We start from the raw sequence: 17778 nt of genomic DNA on the forward strand, positions 1-17778 counted from the left end.
TGGTAAATTTATTAATTCTCATAATAATTATTTTAAAAATCATATGTAAAATATTTTCTAATTAGTTTTTTTAGGAATTTTCTTATTAGTTAATAGTATAAAAATAATCTCTTAATTTAAATACCAACACCGAAAAAAAAGGAAGGAAAAAATAAACAAGTACTCCATCAAATTAATATCCAATAGTTAACTAAATATAAAAAAACTTAAATGACATATTGGCATATGTTTATTAAAAAATCAAGAATTAATTTTACGACTAAAAAATATTATCTTCGATAAAAGATGCCTATAGTTTTAAGTAATAAATAAATAAATAAATATCAGGACTAATTTTTTCTTTTTAACATTGACTATTCCAATCTAAAGCGCGAAAGCTACCGTAAACGCGCGAAGCTACCTTGTGTTAGTTTTGCTTAAGATTGAATTGAGGTTAATTAAATCCAATTATTCTGTGCCGTAATTTGCTCTTTATTTTCCTCTGATCCCTTTTTCTCAAATTTCTTGGTTATCAGAAGTTCAGAACATAATACTAGGTAATCATTTTTTCTTTTCATTTCTTCATTTTATGTATGTATGTCTACGTTGCTTTCTCTTTCCTCTTCCATGTTTTATGAATTTATAGATGGACGATTATATATTTTCACTTAGATTGTGCTTTATAGCACATAGGAAATATCAATCGGTTATAATGTATAGATTTACACTGTTGGATCGATTCCTTTTATCTAATTGTGACCTATTATTAATATAATCCGACGCATCATATACTACTTAATCCTAGTTAGCTGTTTAGACTTGCTCCAACCCTTTTAGCCCTTATTCTTTTTTTAAGACATCTCCTTCTATTCATTTACATACTCGAGGTTTTCTTTTTGTTTGTTTCTCTTTTAAATATTATAAATAAAAAAGACATATTTTACATCGTATACCATCGCCTACGCTTGGTCTTTATAATCTGTAACCCTTGCTTACATTTTCGGTCTTACAATATTTTTGTGATTTTTTTAAAGTTTTTTTGCTTTGGTATTTGTGTGATTGGGCGAGTTTGAAAATTTAAGTTTGAATGAAATTTATTTTGTAAATTTAATTTTTGTTAATGAAGTGATTTGTGTTTAGATGTTTTTATTCTAAAAATAAATTAAAAGAAAATAGATAAAATAATATATATATATATATATATTAATGTACATTTAAATTTTTCTATTTTAAAAATATTTATCGAATGAATTTTTTTGGTGAATTTTATAAAGTAATAAAAATAATATAATTCTTAAAATCTATTAATAGTGATACATAAAATAAATGCATTATATTTGTTAAATTTAATAAATATTGTACTTGATAATACTGTTAAATTTAATTAAATATAATATTTAATAAATAAATAATTAATATTATGGTTACAGGCTTACTGTTTATGAAAATATTTAAAAATATGTTAATTATATTTTACAATATTATAAACTATCTCTTAAAATTAATTAGTTTCTTTATGTAGTATATGTAGATATTAATACTGCCATATTTTTATTTTCATTTATTAGAATTAGTTTGTATGTATTATGGTTAGAATTATGTGTATATATTTTTCTTATTTATTATATTAAAGTACATTTTAGTTCCATATTAAATTATATATTAAAACATGCCACACTTTATTTGAGTTTGTAATTTTAGGAATCGTAAAATAATTAATTTTTTTACAAGTAATTAGTAGACTTTTTATCTGAGCAACTTTTTCAAATTAATCGTGCATAATTGTGAACAGAAAGCCTAATTATGTTGACAACAATATCCATTATTCTGATCATTCTCTACGCGGACAAACAAATTGCATCATTTTCACAGACTCGAAAATTAAACAATGCATTATATCTCTGATTTTGTAGACATTTCAAGTGGAATATATATCAATACTTTCAAACTCTTTAGGAATGAGAAATAACTTAATTCTCATTAAATCATATATGTATAGCAGATAATGCGCATCTCATCAATTCCACTATGTTCTTTGTTTGCAGTAACCTCAAAATGATACAGAAGATATTCCAAACTCTTTCTCTTCAATTTTAACTCCTGTGAAGACAGCTGGTGAGTCTTTCTCTTCAATTTTGACACCTTTGAAGCCTAGAGTGTCAAACAAATTACAAATGGAAATGTTAAATGATATGGAAATATTTAAAAATATCTTATTTATATTATATATTAGTTTGTATATTTTTGTTAGAGTTTTATCTTTTTAGAAATCATAAATTAATATTTATAATCATTTTCTTATATTTCAACAAATATACAAGGAAAAAAATCTTCGTATTTATATATTTATATAAATAATACCTCAATACTTATCTTTTAAGTATATTTTACTTTTCTTAACTTAATCAATTTAAAATATATAAACGAGTAATAATAATAATTAAAATTAATATTTTCAAAGTAATTCATAATAATTTATTTAAAATAATATTTAATATTTTTTTTCCACATTTTCACTGCATGTACTTAAATTAAATTAAATCATTCAAGAATTAATATCACAACATTGTAATACGAGGACTGAACTTTTTTAACATTGGCTGGTTACTCTAATCCAAAGCGCGAAGCTACCATATGTTTTGTTTTGGCATTGATTTTACTTAAGATTGAATTCATATTATTAAACTCCAATTATCACTTTTCAGTACGTCACCCTTCTCTTATTTTATGTACCATTTTAGTGGCGCGTTTTGCTCTTAATTTCTAGCGTAATTCATTCCCACTAATCCCGTTTTTTATGCCTATTTTTCTCCAGTCTATTGCTATTCAGAACTGCGTTACGTGGCCTTCAAACTAATTAAAGGTAACCATTTTTTCTTTTCACTTCTTCATCTTCCTTTCTTTTTCATCTTAACTTTATGTGCCTGTTCCCATGACGACTATTTTTTAATGTGTATATATCTAGGTTTCTTTCTCTTTCATTTTCAGTTTTTCGTATTGGCAATTATCATCTCTTATGAATTTATTAATGGCCGGTTATATACTTTCATTCTAGGCCTTAGATGCTATGTTTTTGTTCTTCACTTGATTATGCTTTTTAGTCCACATATAATAATATCAATAGGATAATTTACAGATTTTCACTGTTTGATCAATTACCTTTATCTTATTGTGTTCTATTCATTCAACTTTCTTTTTTTTATGATGTCGCGTTCTACTTTTTAGCTTTCTCATTCATTGACATGTTTGACGTTTTCTTTTTGTTTATTCCTCTTTTATGTGTTGAAACTTGAAAATAAAATGTCGTACTCGACATGGTATACCAATTACGACTGCACTTGATCGTTATAATCTATATATAACCCTTGTTTACATTTTCTGGGTACTACAATATGTGTTTTGTGGATTTTTTCCCTTTAAGTTTTCCCCTTTGATATCTGTTTTTCATTGTGTTTGTTTGTTGGAAGAGCTTCAGAAAAAATAACTTTGAATGAAATTTATTTTGCAAAATTATTTTTGAAATGAAGTGATTTAATTTATATTAGTATATTTTTATTTTAAAAACAAATTAATTATAACTCAACCAATTTCGTTTGGATTCATGATCAATTTTTCAATTAGAAATAAACATGCAAATATTTATGTAAAATGATGTATTTTAATAATGTGAATATGGATGATAAAATGCGAATTCAAAGTTCAAACAAGCACTAATTATGATGGAGTTCTCTTGGCTGATGATATAGAGTGAACTGCGTCAAAAATCTGATACCACATTAGAAAAAGTGGCGCAGAAAAATTACACCGATAGAGTGAGTCGCACTATATATACAGTGAGAGTTTTAGCTAATTAACTCAACTAGCTTGTAACAGAAAGTAAGCAAAAAATGTAACAGTTGAGTTTTGAGAATGATTTTCATTTTTTTATTCTGTTTTTTCTTTCACGTTCTTTTTGCTCTTTCTTTATTCCCACAAATTGTCAACTTATATTTATCCCTATTTTTCTTTGGTTAAACCAATGTAACAGTGTGCCATTGATTCCTAATGAGGATAGCTACCAGAATGAGTTTGACAGCAAATGGCACTGTCTTCTGCATGGAACCTGAACATAAAATGACAGGTCATCACTTTTGTAATCTTAGAAACCAAGTTGATGTTATTTTCCCGCGAGTATCATCAGACGGCAACATGAAATTGCGGCATTCGCTATCTGTTGAGGACAAAAGTTACGCTGTTAATTCGTTTCATCTTTTTGCTAATGTGTTGGTAGCTTTTTGGTTGTTCCTGGTGGCAATCTCTTACTTTCTCTTGAGCAAAGATGTCAATGTTTTTGGCGGTTTTAGAGGAAAACATGCAGAGAAAGTTTCTTCATCTGACAGAAGAACCATCTCAAATGCAACCACAGAGGATGATACAAATGATACGTTTAGCTGGAGTGAGCTATGCACCAAGTGTGATGCTTACTGTGAGATTTCAGATTTTGATAAGCCAAGTTACATGCATTCTTTACTTAGTCTTGAAGGTGAAGATTCTGAGTGGCTCTCAGATTCAATGCCTTATGGGCTTTCATATGAGGACCCTTCAACACCTCCTAGTTACAAGTGTGATGCTTACTATGAGATTTCAGATTTTGAGCAAGGAAGTTACTTGCACTCTTTACTCAGTCTTGATGATGAAGATTCTGAGTGGCTTTCTGATTCCAAGTCTTTTGGATGTTCATCAGAGAACCCTTCAACTCCTCTTAGCTCCAAGTGTAATGCTTACTTTCAGATTTCGGCTTTGGAGAAAGCAAGCTACGTGCATTCTTTACTCAGTCTTGAAGATGAAGACACTGAATGGCTCTCAGATTCAAAGCCTTCTGTACGTTCATTTGAGGAGCCTTCAACTCCTCTTAGCTACAAGTGTGATGCTTACTACGAGATTTCAGACTTTGATAAAGCATGTTACATGCATTCTTTACTTAGTCTTGAAGATGAAGACTCTGAGTGGCTCTCAGATTCGAAGCCTTCTGGAGGTTCATCTGAGAACTCTTCAACTCCTATTAGCTACAAGTTTGATGCTGCTTCTGAGATTTCAGATTTTTCCAAATCAAGTTACATGCATTCTTTACTCAGTCTTGAAGATGAGGATTCAGAGTGGCTCTCAGATTCCAATTCTTTTGGATGGTCATCTGAGAACCCTTCAACTCCTCTTAACTCCAAGTGTGATGCTTTTTCTGATATTTTAGATTTGAACAAATCAAGTTACATGCATCCCCTAATCAGTCTTGAAGATGAAGACTCCGACTGGCTCTCAGATTCCAAGTCTTATGGATTTTCATCTGAGAATTCAACTCCTCTTAGCTACAAGTATGATGCTTACTATGAGATTTCAGATTTGGACAAAGCAAGTTACTTGCTTTCCCTACTCATTCTTGAAGATGAAGACTCTGAGTGGCTCTCAGATTCGAGTAGTTGGAGTATTGTGGTTCCTCCTTCAGTCTCTACTAGCTCCTCATTCACTGGAGTACAGTGTGGCAACTCAGAAGAAGAGTTCAGTGCTGATGAACCACTTTTTTGGCCATTTGAAGGGAAACTCAATTGGAATTCTGAGGAACCTTGGAGTTCATTTTGTACCTCCCCGAGGAGAAGGTTTGACTCTAAATCAACGACATCAAGAATAAAGGGGTGTGATAAAAAAAAAGGCAATGAAGCTCTATGCATTGTGAACTATGAAACGTCAAAGTTAAGCATGTGGGCTAAAAGTTCAGCAAAGATAGTGCCTCTTCTTGAGTGTGAACATTTTGATTCAAACAAGGACCAGCTTCTTTTGGGAAAAGAGTATTTTGATTTGTGTCAAGAGCTTACCATTGAGACATTGGTGGGGCTCAAGGAATTTGATGGACATGAGGGGCTTGATTCGGAATTCGATGATGTATCTCTGCTGGACGAATATCTCCAATAATTAATTAAGCAAATGATCTTCCTAAAAGAGTGAAGACTGAAGAACTAGCTACTAGCATGACTGCTACTTAGTACTAAATTAGGCCTTTAACCCCCTTTACCTGTTTATATGATCTAATGTTTTTCTGTGTCTTAATTGTTAAATATGTATTTCTCCTAATTGAATAACATATGTAAAATTAGGCATGGTTTGTACATATAGGTCACATCGTGTTCCAGTAGCAAATAGTTAGGCTTAGTGGCTGAACTTTTGGCTAGCTATTGTTCATGGATATTCATTGTTAATTTCTTCATTTGTTTTTGTTTGATGTCTATCACAAGAGACACTTTTAGCTAATATTATATATCAGAAGTTGATTTTACCTCCTAACTCCTTATTAGTTAATTTGTTCAAATGCTTTGCACTATTTTTTAGAGCAGTTTCTCAATTAAGTGGTTGGTAATTGTTTAATTTTAAGCGTTTACTTTTGATTATTTTTTGTGACAAAATATGATTAAAAATTAATACTCATGAAAAGTCTACCTGCTTTTCAATAGTTTCTAATATGTTTTTTTGTAAAGAAAGGCGTCTACGGGTATAAGTCAAACTAGAGAGACGCGCTCATACGTCAGGTAGAAGGATTCATGTTAGGAATCTAATTATACGTATATATTGTCTGTATCTGGTCTTTTTTATGAATACACCTTTTATTTAAGTGATAAGGAATTTAGTTTTTTTTAATAAAGAATAAGTATTTTTTTTAAATGGGTTTAGTTAATCGGATTTAGATAATTTTTAGATATGAAAGAGTCTGGTTTTTTCTATCATGCATCACGCAAAGAGGAGAAAATCTACGGTTCCTGCATAAACCTGTAACTTTTTATGAGCCTACTACATTTATATGTCAATAATTTTAAAAAGAAAAAAATCGACAAAAGTTCATGGTATAAATAACAAATCATTGTTAAATTCAGCATAAATTATGAATGAAAAAATGATATAAAATACTGTATGTATTCTTCTTAATTACATATTAGAGACAGATTTCTCCACAATAAAGCATTATGCTTTAATTACAAAATAAATATGTATATAATATTTGTATGAAGAAAGAAAGTCTAATTTAATTGACTGAATAAAAAAGTGTGAGTGTTGTGAGTTGTAAATCTTTAGTAGAATCTTTTAATTCTTACATAATATTCATCAATTTTATTTTATATTTTTATTCATAAAACTTAAATTTAAAATTTTATTTAAAGAAATTAAGTCTAGAAATTTTACATTTGAGAAGCAGATGAATAAAAAATAAAAAAAATAGGAGAGACAAATGACGGAGTTGGACCAACTGGTGGTTGAAAATGGAAATGAACGTTCCTTGGCCCAACTCATTGTCATGTGCCGAAAAAAAATAAAATAATTCCAATAATTGAATGAATGCGGCAGGTAAATGCAAACAGGAGAACAAGAACTCAACAACAACCCATTTTATTTTTGTCATTTCATCATGAAAAAGAAAAATATTTATATTTTTATCCTATAATTTGATTTTTGTGTATTTTTTTAAAATCAAGAAACTTTAAGCTCACCCTAGTGTTCACCTTTCTAAAACTTTCAAATTCTTATTTTTTATTAACAAAAGTTACACTAATATTGTTTGTAGTTTCTTCAAAATTCATTCGATATTCTTGCTGTTTTAACTTTTTAACAACCCCTTTATAGGAATGCATAATCTAAGGTGTTTTTTTATTATTTATTAATAAGTGATATTAGTGTAATATATTCCAAATAATTAAGAAAGTTAGTATAAGAAAAAATAGAGATATTGTGTGAATTTCAAAGAGATTACAAGGAATGTCAGTATAAATCTACTTTTTTCTATTCAAATTTTCACATATCGAACAATTTAATTATTTTAAATATTTTTTAAAGCATTTTAAATCTTTTTGTACTTAAAAAAACTAATAATACGTCAAAATTTCAGAATAAAAAAACATCAAAATTTATTCCATTTTCTTTAAAATCACAATTTTCCTGTTGAAAAGACTTACAATTGCAAAATAGACTTTTAAATTGAGATAAAACTCTTTAAAAAGAAAATTTAGACGTTAAAAATATATATACATAAAATAAATAGATAAAACTCAAATATTATAAAATCTAACTTTATCCAAAACATTTTTATCCCTACGTGAGATTATAACTAGTTTTGTATATTTAAAAAATATTGACAATAAATTATCATTTACACTCTTTAATTTTTTGACTTTGGATTATTTAATGGTCATGTTTAAATTTAAAAAAAAAGGTTTAGAAAATAAGAGAAAAGTAAAATTCTTTTTTTTTTTTAGCATAGAATTACTCTGGAAAGATAAATGATTCATGCACAATGAACAGCATACCTAAAGATGATTAGTAACTCGGACACAACATGACCAACTCATTACGCCCTTATTAATTAGCCATTCCCTGTTCCAAAACAATAGATGATTAGTAACTTTTTTTTATAAAAAAAACGTGTATCATGGTGGGGTTAGTGTACCTAAAGATCCCTATACAGATCTTACCTAAAATTGAAAAATGGGTACATTTCATTAAAATAAAATAAAAAATATGAACTATAGATGTCGAGTCTTGAGAATTACCGAATCTGAGAAACGAACCGACTTGGGAATAACCATATGATATTTTGATATAACATATTGGTGACGTTTTGTTTTTGGTGAATTTTAAACTCATTAAATTATGAATAAGACTCTTTTGAAAATAGTTAAACTCTTATAATCATAAACATAAATTGTGCATTAAGAAGAAATTTAGAAAGTGTATTATGTTGCGATTTAATATTATTTATTATGAAATTCATTATAATAAGTGTCGTGGATGTCTTACTTGGACTCACTTTTCCATTTTTAGAAAGATTATATAATTTATTCTTTTAAAATTTAATTCTAGTGACTTTTTTTTTATGTGTCTAACTCATTTTAAATGATTCTCTATCATCCTTTTCTCAGTTGATGTTAATGTGTTATATCAATATTTTATTATATATAAATATTTTATAGTTATATATTTATCTTAACATTCTCAATCTTATTATTCTCACATTTTTATCATAGACTAAATTATATTGACACTGCTAAAGATTTTTTCAAATTAGACACTCTATCCTCCATTTTTCTCTCCTACATTAATCCCTTGATTGTATGAAAAAATTACACAACACTCTTATAAATTATACTAATTTTCTTAATTATTTTAAAAAAATCACATGCTTTATAAAAAAGGTTTTATAAACATTAAAAAACTAAGGAACTATGAGTAATATATAAGAATAAAATCAAGGAGTGTTTTATAATTTAATTTTTATCTTATTATCCAAATACACTGCCATGTAATATAACCTAACGTATAACAATGCAACACAACTTGTCTCTAAGTTGATTGATGTTTTGTAATTAAAAAAAAACTTTTTGTTATTTTTCACTTAGTGCTTGAAACACTCATTCAAACACATTCTTTTTATTAAAATTTACTGAAAAAAATAAATAATAATTAAATATAATGTGAGCTTAATAATATTTTATTATATATTTTTAATAAATTCAACTAATAAAAAAATGTGTCAAATGATATGTTGTTAACATTTCTATCTTTTTATTTTAATTATAATATTGTATCATATGTGAGATTCTTATTAATATCTCATATTCATCTATGGTATTTAAACTAAAAAATCTATAATAGAACATACTTTTTTCATTTTTACTTTTTAGTCATATTTATTTCATCTCTTGTTAAATAAGAAAAAAAGTGAAGATTTTATTTCTTTCTTTTATGATGGTTTGAATAGGTAAAAAAGGAGGGTAGATAAATAAATAAAATTATTTTTATAATAATGAAGCATTCAATTATTACTCTATTATTGTCAACATAAAATCATTTATTATTTTTTAATTTTTTTTGTTATAAAAAGAAATAGAAAGAAACCAGTTCCCCATTTCATTCCCAATTTTTTTTTTTCTAAAACCATATCTTCTTTGTATTTATTTTCTCATATAAATGATAAAAATTAAATTTTTTATATTATTTCCTTCTATTCTTTATTTATGGAATGAAACATATGACACGATGACACACTACAGTGATTCAGTGAATAGTATTTATTTTTATTTGATTTTGTTTACCAAAAAGAAGAAAAGTGAAAAAAGCCGAAGTCTAGAGACAAGCGTGTGATCTGATATGACCCCACCCCACCGCATCCCCAAAAATTACATAGAAAGGGCATTTTGGGAATTAAGACTGTTGCAAGCCTCTGACGTCGAAGCTTCTCTGTTTATGCTCTTCCTTTCTTTAGAAATCACAACTTTGAAATTTTGGGCTCTTTTTCATTTCCCACTTCCTCACCAAATCCAACTCCTCCCTCTTTCTTCTTCCACACTGTCATTCACCTCTCTCTCTCTCTCTCTCTTGCTGTTATTCAATTTATTATTATTTTTCTTTCTGATCGTGTCTTATTCTGCCTTCTCTCGTACGAATCTACTTCCTACTTCTGTAACTGATTGAGTATTGTTTAATTTTCCTCTTTCAATTTGCATCGCTTTAATTCCCTAATTTCTTACTCGCAGCACTTTCGATTTGAAGCTCCGTGTCAATTGGATACCTGCCACTGTCTTTTCCTTTTTGCAAAAAGGTAAATTTTCCCCTCTTATTTTTTTTTTTTTAGCTTAGCAGCGAAAAAACTTTCAGTTGTCTGCCTCCTTGTATGCAATCGAGGACCTGCGACCGTGTTTGAAGTTTATAAACTCTTTATTATTTTTTAATTGTCATAAGATAGTTTTATTTTCTGGTTATAATTTTGTTTCTTTCTTTATGATTGTGAGTTCCTCGCTTTCTTATAGACATAGCAGTAGCTAAAGCACACTGGATGTTTGCGATTTTTTTCTATTGTTCTTTTTTATGTATTAATTCTAATATATAGTTGTAGCTTATCTTATCAGTTATTCCAGGAGATTGCTTCTAAATATCAGTTGCAATGCGTGCACCGGCATTACTTGCGCAGTGCTTACCTGGCCTAGTGCCTCATGATCGTGGAAGTCTTAGCATGTCATCCGTTCCTGAGAAGGATTTTCATCTCCCATCACCAGCAGTAGAGATTCTACCTTCCAAGGTACAATTCTTGTTAATACCATCAGCCACCCAATCACCACTCAACTCCCCCTAAAAAATGTTGAAGGGATTGCGGTTAAGAAGAGTAACACTGATTTGAATTTGTCGTGCTTTGCAGGCAGTTCACACTGACAAGGATAATGGGGAGAATATAGATCATTTCAAGGTACATCTTAATGTGGCTCATATTATAGTATTTGTTTTATGAAGGATGGCATAGTCAGATGGCTTGTCACCTAAATCACAATTCTTTATGGGAAGTTGTGTTATTGTTGAATCAATGATAGTGGAAGGATTATAGGTTGTTTTTTTTATTCATTCCTTTTTTGTAAATATCTGCAAGTTTTATCTCTTGACATTGATGTATGAAAGGCATTGTTTCCATAAAGATTATGCTGTGAATTGTGATAATGAAATGTGCCTGCTAAGTCATACTGAAATAAGACCTTTTGGTTACATTTCCATGGTTTATTATGTGCTTTTGAAGTGTTTTACATGATGGGTTTTCATTATTTCTTAACTAGAACTTAATTTTTTCCATTTTCTTGAAAACTTTCTCATTTTTATTTTTTTTTGAGAATTTTCTCATAAATTTTATCTTCAATAACAGGGTTTAATTAGTGTTGCTGATATTGTTGGATTCAGTGGTTCAGAGACAATATCCTTAAAACCTGATGGTATGTGCTTAATATTTCAGACTTGTAGACATTGGATACGTGACTGATGTTTTTCTTGTGAACTGGCATTTTCTTTCAAGTTCATTACTCCATAAAATTAACATAGTCATGGAATTAATACAGCGTAGAACCTTATTAAGTTATAATGCTTAAGGCAAAAACTTATTTGGCATGAAAGGAAAATGACAAATCTCCAAGGTTAGCTTAGTATTTTCTCAAGAAATTTAAACAAGCCTCAAATCCATATTAAGTCAGAAAGAAAAGTGACATGATTCTTGTTGAGGAAAGTGTCTTTTCACAGTTATGCTTTGCTATATACATGTAATTTATTTTCTCATCAGTACAAAGGACTGATGTTATCAACTTTACTCATCTGACTTTTTAGGTTATCTGAAATACTGGACTAGTTCCATTGATCTTGTTAGTGTTCTTAAGCATGAGATTCGTGATGGGCAACTGACCTTCAGAGGAAAAAGAGTACTTGAGGTATATTGTCCATGAACATTTTATTGCTTGCTACTGTAACTTGACTGTATTCAAGTCTCCTCGTGCTGCATCATCCTTCCCTCATTTTCAAATGCTCACAATGTCAGCTATATCTTCATGAGATCACTTTCTTTTCTTCTCCCTTAATCCCTATATTTCAATCATGTCTGTGCTATTTACAATTCATAATTTACAAATCTCTTCACTTTCTTGTATTTTGCAGCTGAGTTGCAACTATGGACTTCCTGGAATTTTCGCTTGCTTGAAGGTATACAGTTTAGGATTGAAATATCACTTTCTCCTTTTGCTGGTTCATTTGTCACCAGTTTATGTGTAAGCTGGAAAGAATATCTGCATTTAGTTAGATGTTTTCTTAAAGCAAAAAGTTTATTTGGCAAGCTGTTTATACAATCGATGACATGGACTTAAATTGTGTAGGAAGTGGTTTGTTGTCATTTGAATGCTTGAATTACACTGTCTTCTTGGTGTGACCACGAAAAGTTTCAATATTTCTTTTGGGGTAATATTGCAAATAGACAATCAAGTAGTGAGTAAAATTTTAACCTGCATATTCAAAGAAACACGCTGACTCTTTATTTAACAGGGAGCTTCTGTGGTGCATTTTCAAGATCAGAGTGCAGAAACTGTAAGATGCACAACTATACCAAATGTCCTTGCTAATCTCAAGCAAGCTCGTGATAGGCAGAGTCGACAGCCAGAGTCTCCTCTTACTCCTTCAAGACAGACTCTGGCACCATCGGTTAACTTTTATGCTGGGGACTGGGAAGAATTACCTTCTGTGCTGTCTATTGTGAAAAGTGATGGATATGAAGTGATGCCTGGAATGAGTTTGAGCTTTTCTGAGGAAGATTTTATGGATGGATGTAGTAGTCAAGATGGTAGCATCATTGGACACGAATCTTACTCAAGACGGTCTAGGAAGCTCTCAAGAAGTCGAGCATGGGAAAGAGGTAGTGAGGCCGATCAAGGAGAGGGTGGCTATGATGTTATTTTAATGACAGAGATTTCATACTCTGTTACCTCATTGAAGAAGCTGTATGCACTTATTAAGAAGGTTTGTTTCCCTATACTTGGTTGTCTATACTCGCTGAAAATTATGCTTTCCTTAGGGCTTAGTCTGCTGTTATGGTAAACATATCGTATGTGGCATATGTTTGCTTGACAAGTGGTTGATCATGGTCTGCTTGGATGTGAGTTGTGTCTCACACTTTATTTGTTGATTTGTTTTTAGCCTTGGTACATTATATTGTGTATTGTGATTTGTGGGCAGTGGTGCTTCCACTTGTAGCTGTGCTCTCATACACAACAAATTGGTACCAATTCCAGTTGCATATTTACAATGATGCATGATCAAGTTTGATGCATGTTGTAGTAACTATGGCACTGCCCTGATGGCAGAAGTTTCTCCTTTTCTATTTTAACCGAATTATTAATATTGAATTGAGTTTCAAATTGTAACCGCAGAACTTTTAATTCCTCTTTTTGTTTTTTCCTTTTGATTTTGATATCAGTGCTTAAGGCCTCCATATGGGGTGGTATATCTAGCTCCTACTAAGAGGCCCTATGTTGGCTTCAGTAATGGAGTACGACAACTGAGAAGTTTGGTAGATGAGGAGGGCATTTTTGGAGCACATTTAGTCAAGGATTTGGCTGACAGGGACATCTGGAAGTTCTTCCACAAGTAAAAAAGAATTCGAAAATCAGGATGGACTACCATAGCAAAAACATAATATGAGTCACAGGCATTCTTTTGTTTTTTAAATCTATAATTTCTTCATTTTTCTTATAGCTTAGTAATAATGGAGGTTGCACACTTATCTCGTTGGAAAAGAAATTCAGATATTGGAATTGTAAATCAAACGTTAGTTATATTGAAAAAGTAGTAGTACTACTATATCACTACTACTATTGTTTATTGCACGTGTATCATTTTCAGTTAACATTTGAGCTTGTTTTTTTAAATTTAAAGTACGTGCCTGGCTGGATTAGAGTGGAATGCCCAGCTTTATTAGAGATGAGAAGGTGCGATGTAAATTTAAAGCCAAAAAATCTGCAAGGATTGAAAGCGAATAGTAATTCTAAAGATCTTTATTACTTGTGTCCTAATACTATTGCTTAATTGTCAAGAAGAGAAGGAATTAATAAAAAAGTTACTGTTAAAAATTAGTATTAGACGTATATTAAAATTTGTGTTAAAAGTATATTAATAATAATATAATTTAAAAATTTCCACTTTGGATGTATACTACTTAATTGTAAATGATTTTATTAGATAAATAATAGGATGATTTGTGAGAAAATAATGTATAAGGAGTTATAATACTAATGAACAAATACTGAGTAAGTTTGTTGTTGATAAATAGGGATTATTAGTTAAAAGGAGGATCTGTGAGTGAGTGAGTAAAGTGAAGGATGAAGGAAGGGGAACAGCAACGAGTGCCTTTGAGGGAGAGAGCGGAGTGGTCAGATGTTACTCCGCTTCCTCAAAACGACGGCCCTAACCCTGTCGTTCCGATCCAGTACACGGAAGACTTTTCCCAAGTTATGGATTACTTTCGCGCCGTTTACCTCGCCGATGAACGCTCCCCTCGCGCCCTCGCTCTCACCGCCGAAGCCGTTCAATTCAACTCCGGCAACTACACTGTATGTCAAGTTCGTATTAAATTCTTCCGATTGCGTTTATTTTTGTTTATTTCGTCTTTGTTGCAGGTGTGGCATTTCCGACGGTTGTTACTTGAGTCGCTAAAAGTTGACTTGAACGCTGAACTGGACTTTGTGGAGCGTATGGCCGCTGGAAATTCTAAAAATTATCAGATGTGGTCAGATGCTCTCCTCTGCTCTTTCTTCCATACTTTGCTATCACTTCATTGTGATTCCCCATCCTGTCTACTTGTTCAAAAACTAGTATTGTTCACATAAGCTAGAATCGACTTATACTTTGTTTTTTAGTTAGGAATCAATTAAAAAGTTCTCATGAACTAGAAGCTTATTCAAACTGGGCCTTAAGTCCATGACCTGCTTGTGCTCATTCTGCCCCACTCAAATGTCCATGGCTGAAAGATAAATTCATGTAAATTTAGTCATATATAATCTTATTTGGACAAACTTCTCCCTAATCTAAAATCAACTTCTGCACCATAGTTTTTGGAGATATTAAAAGTTAAGTGTATAAGTTGATTTTAGCTCATGTGAGAAGCTCAATTCATTTTACTTTTTTTATTTTCTTCTCTTATAGGTGCTTATGGAGAAGTTTATCCAAATGGAGATATAATGTGGAAATTTATGAACTGTGGTGTCTTTGCAGCCAGTGCTTTTAAATGCTTCTTTGTTCATAATGACATTATATTCCAGCTGCACAATAGCATTTTGTTTTTACCATGATTCTTCTGTATGCTGTGTTTGGCTGTTGTTTCTTATATAAACCATGGTATGTACTCATGCTATCCTGAATTGAAGTGCTTCTGAGTTATTTATCTTCTTTTGTACGCATGCCATCATATTGATCTTCTTGTCAGATGTTTTGTAGGCATCATAGACGATGGGTTGCTGAGAAGTTAGGTCCAGAAGCTAGAAAAAATGAGCTTGAGTTCACCAAAAAGATACTGTCCGTTGATGCCAAACATTATCATGCATGGTCTCATAGACAGGTTTGTTTCTCACATTGTCCCCACGAATCTAAAATGCTCACAATTTTAGCAATTGCACATTAGTCTGAGGCTCAGTTTAATTATTTGAGACTCAATAAAAAGTTTCTTCTCTTCTTGTGTGGACAGTGGGTTCTTCAAGCACTAGGAGGATGGGAAGATGAACTTAATTATTGCACAGAACTTCTTAAAGAAGACATTTTTAACAATTCCGCTTGGAATCAGGTATGGAACTATGGTACCTGTTGGCAACATGTCGCAACAAATGTTCAACATGGATTGTATGATTGTTGCCTAACTAGTTGAGCACACCCACACAAATCCCTATGCCCCTAATGTTACATTTTTCAACAGTTACAGTTGAAACATAACCATCTCCTTGTACTTTGTTAAAGTTCCATATCATCTGTAACTTTAACTAATGGTGGTCATTATTCTCTATTAGGTTCTTTACAAACAAAAGAGCTCTAATAGTAAATTGATTTGAGTTTCAATCTCTTCAATATAATTGTCAAAAAAATTCCTACACATACACCTTGGTGTCTTGCATTCTTCATCTTCCCCTGCCTCAATTAATGAGGAAGTATAATCCTTAAGAACTTATAATAAGCTCAGGGTTAAAGTTATTAATGTTCTTAAAGCTTCCAAGGAATTTAAGTCTCTTATGTTGTTATTTAATTACTTGCTCATACACAAATAATCAATTATTATTAGGAAAATAAAATAGAAACTTAGAATCTGATATTTTGCATGTGTACATACTTATTATTATATGCAGCTTGGGGTTTACCTCTAGTGCAATAACTTGACAATCTATTTTATTTTTAAAATCTTTTCTTCATTTTCTTTCTCAATTTAGAAAATTAACTTATAATAATTTTTACAGAGATATTTTGTCATAACAAGGTCTCCTTTCTTGGGGGGCCTAAAAGCTATGAGAGAGTCTGAAGTGCTTTACACCATCGAAGCCATTATAGCCTACCCTGAAAATGAAAGCTCGTGGAGATATCTACGAGGACTTTATAAAGGTGAAACCACTTCATGGGTAAATGATCCCCAAGTTTCTTCAGTATGTTTAAAGATTTTGAGAACTAAGAGTAACTACGTGTTTGCTCTTAGCACTATTTTGGATCTTATATGCTTTGGTTATCTACCAAATGAAGACTTTAGAGATGCCATTGACGCCTTAAAGACCGCAGATATGGATAAGCAAAATTTAGATGATAATGAGAAAGGGGAACAGCAAAATTTAAATATAGCTCAAAATATTTGTTCTATCCTAGAACAAGTTGATCCAATTAGAACCAACTATTGGATTTGGCGCAAGAGCAGACTTCCTCTATCAGCTTAGTAATCAAAGTAATTAAAGGACAAGTCTGTGTCATGTGTACTTTATACCTAGTTTATTGAAAGTGGATGCTTATTTTTTTGTGATGTTGTCATTTTGCTGTTTGTGCAAATGTCTTTTTGTCATGTCATTACTGGCATATGACTCTGAGTGTAAGGATTGAAAGCCAAATCTAGTACGGGCTATGGAAATAATTTAAGTTTTTTTTTCCGTTGAAATTCTTGTCACCTGAATAAGTTCTTGATTGTGGTGACAATTGGATCCATTAATTATCATTAGCCTATCTATACATAAATTTAATAAATAAATTCAATTATAAAAATTAAAATTAATAAATTTGGCAAATTAGGTTAATTAAATATCTTGAATTGTAGATGAAGTGGAAAGTAAAGCAATTTTTCTATACATAATTCTTTAATCATATTCTTGTAATTGTCAAAAGTAAAGATAGATTGAAAAAGATAAAAAAAAAAAAAGAAGACTAAAACAGGGAAGTTGAAGGCAGAATAGAGATTCCAATCTCGAATCATTTCTT

The 17778-nt window shown here is 30.7% G+C and overlaps 2 protein-coding genes across 6 annotated transcripts; both read left to right on the forward strand.

The window, feature by feature from the left end:
- The first annotated feature begins 10231 nt into the window (after positions 1-10231).
- Positions 10232-14166, forward strand: LOC114376010. 3 transcript variants are annotated; one of them, XM_028333906.1, is made up of 9 exons: positions 10232-10429; positions 10527-10591; positions 10886-11068; positions 11186-11233; positions 11678-11744; positions 12130-12230; positions 12454-12498; positions 12835-13305; positions 13763-14166. In XM_028333906.1, the coding sequence occupies exons 3-9, from the start codon at positions 10934-10936 to the stop codon at positions 13934-13936; spliced, it is 1041 nt and encodes a 346-aa protein (XP_028189707.1). In that variant the 5' UTR covers positions 10232-10429; positions 10527-10591; positions 10886-10933; the 3' UTR covers positions 13937-14166. The 3 variants fall into 3 exon arrangements, with proteins under 3 accessions (XP_028189707.1, XP_028189705.1, XP_028189706.1); XM_028333904.1 differs by having other exon boundaries at positions 10899-11068; XM_028333905.1 differs by having other exon boundaries at positions 10908-11068.
- On the forward strand, positions 14166-17461 carry LOC114376009 (protein farnesyltransferase/geranylgeranyltransferase type-1 subunit alpha-like). 3 transcript variants are annotated; one of them, XM_028333902.1, is made up of 5 exons: positions 14166-14273; positions 14615-15070; positions 15778-15898; positions 16025-16120; positions 16782-17461. In XM_028333902.1, exons 2-5 carry the CDS (start codon positions 14664-14666, stop codon positions 17244-17246), a joined length of 1089 nt encoding a protein of 362 aa, XP_028189703.1. In that variant the 5' UTR covers positions 14166-14273; positions 14615-14663; the 3' UTR covers positions 17247-17461. The 3 variants fall into 3 exon arrangements, with proteins under 3 accessions (XP_028189703.1, XP_028189702.1, XP_028189704.1); XM_028333903.1 differs by lacking the exon at positions 14166-14273 and having other exon boundaries at positions 14500-14894; positions 14961-15070; XM_028333901.1 differs by lacking the exon at positions 14166-14273 and having other exon boundaries at positions 14493-15070.
- Positions 17462-17778: the final 317 nt, after the last annotated feature.

Source organism: Glycine soja, chromosome 11 (assembly GCF_004193775.1).
Source record: "Glycine soja cultivar W05 chromosome 11, ASM419377v2, whole genome shotgun sequence".
Taxonomy (NCBI): domain Eukaryota; kingdom Viridiplantae; phylum Streptophyta; class Magnoliopsida; order Fabales; family Fabaceae; genus Glycine; species Glycine soja.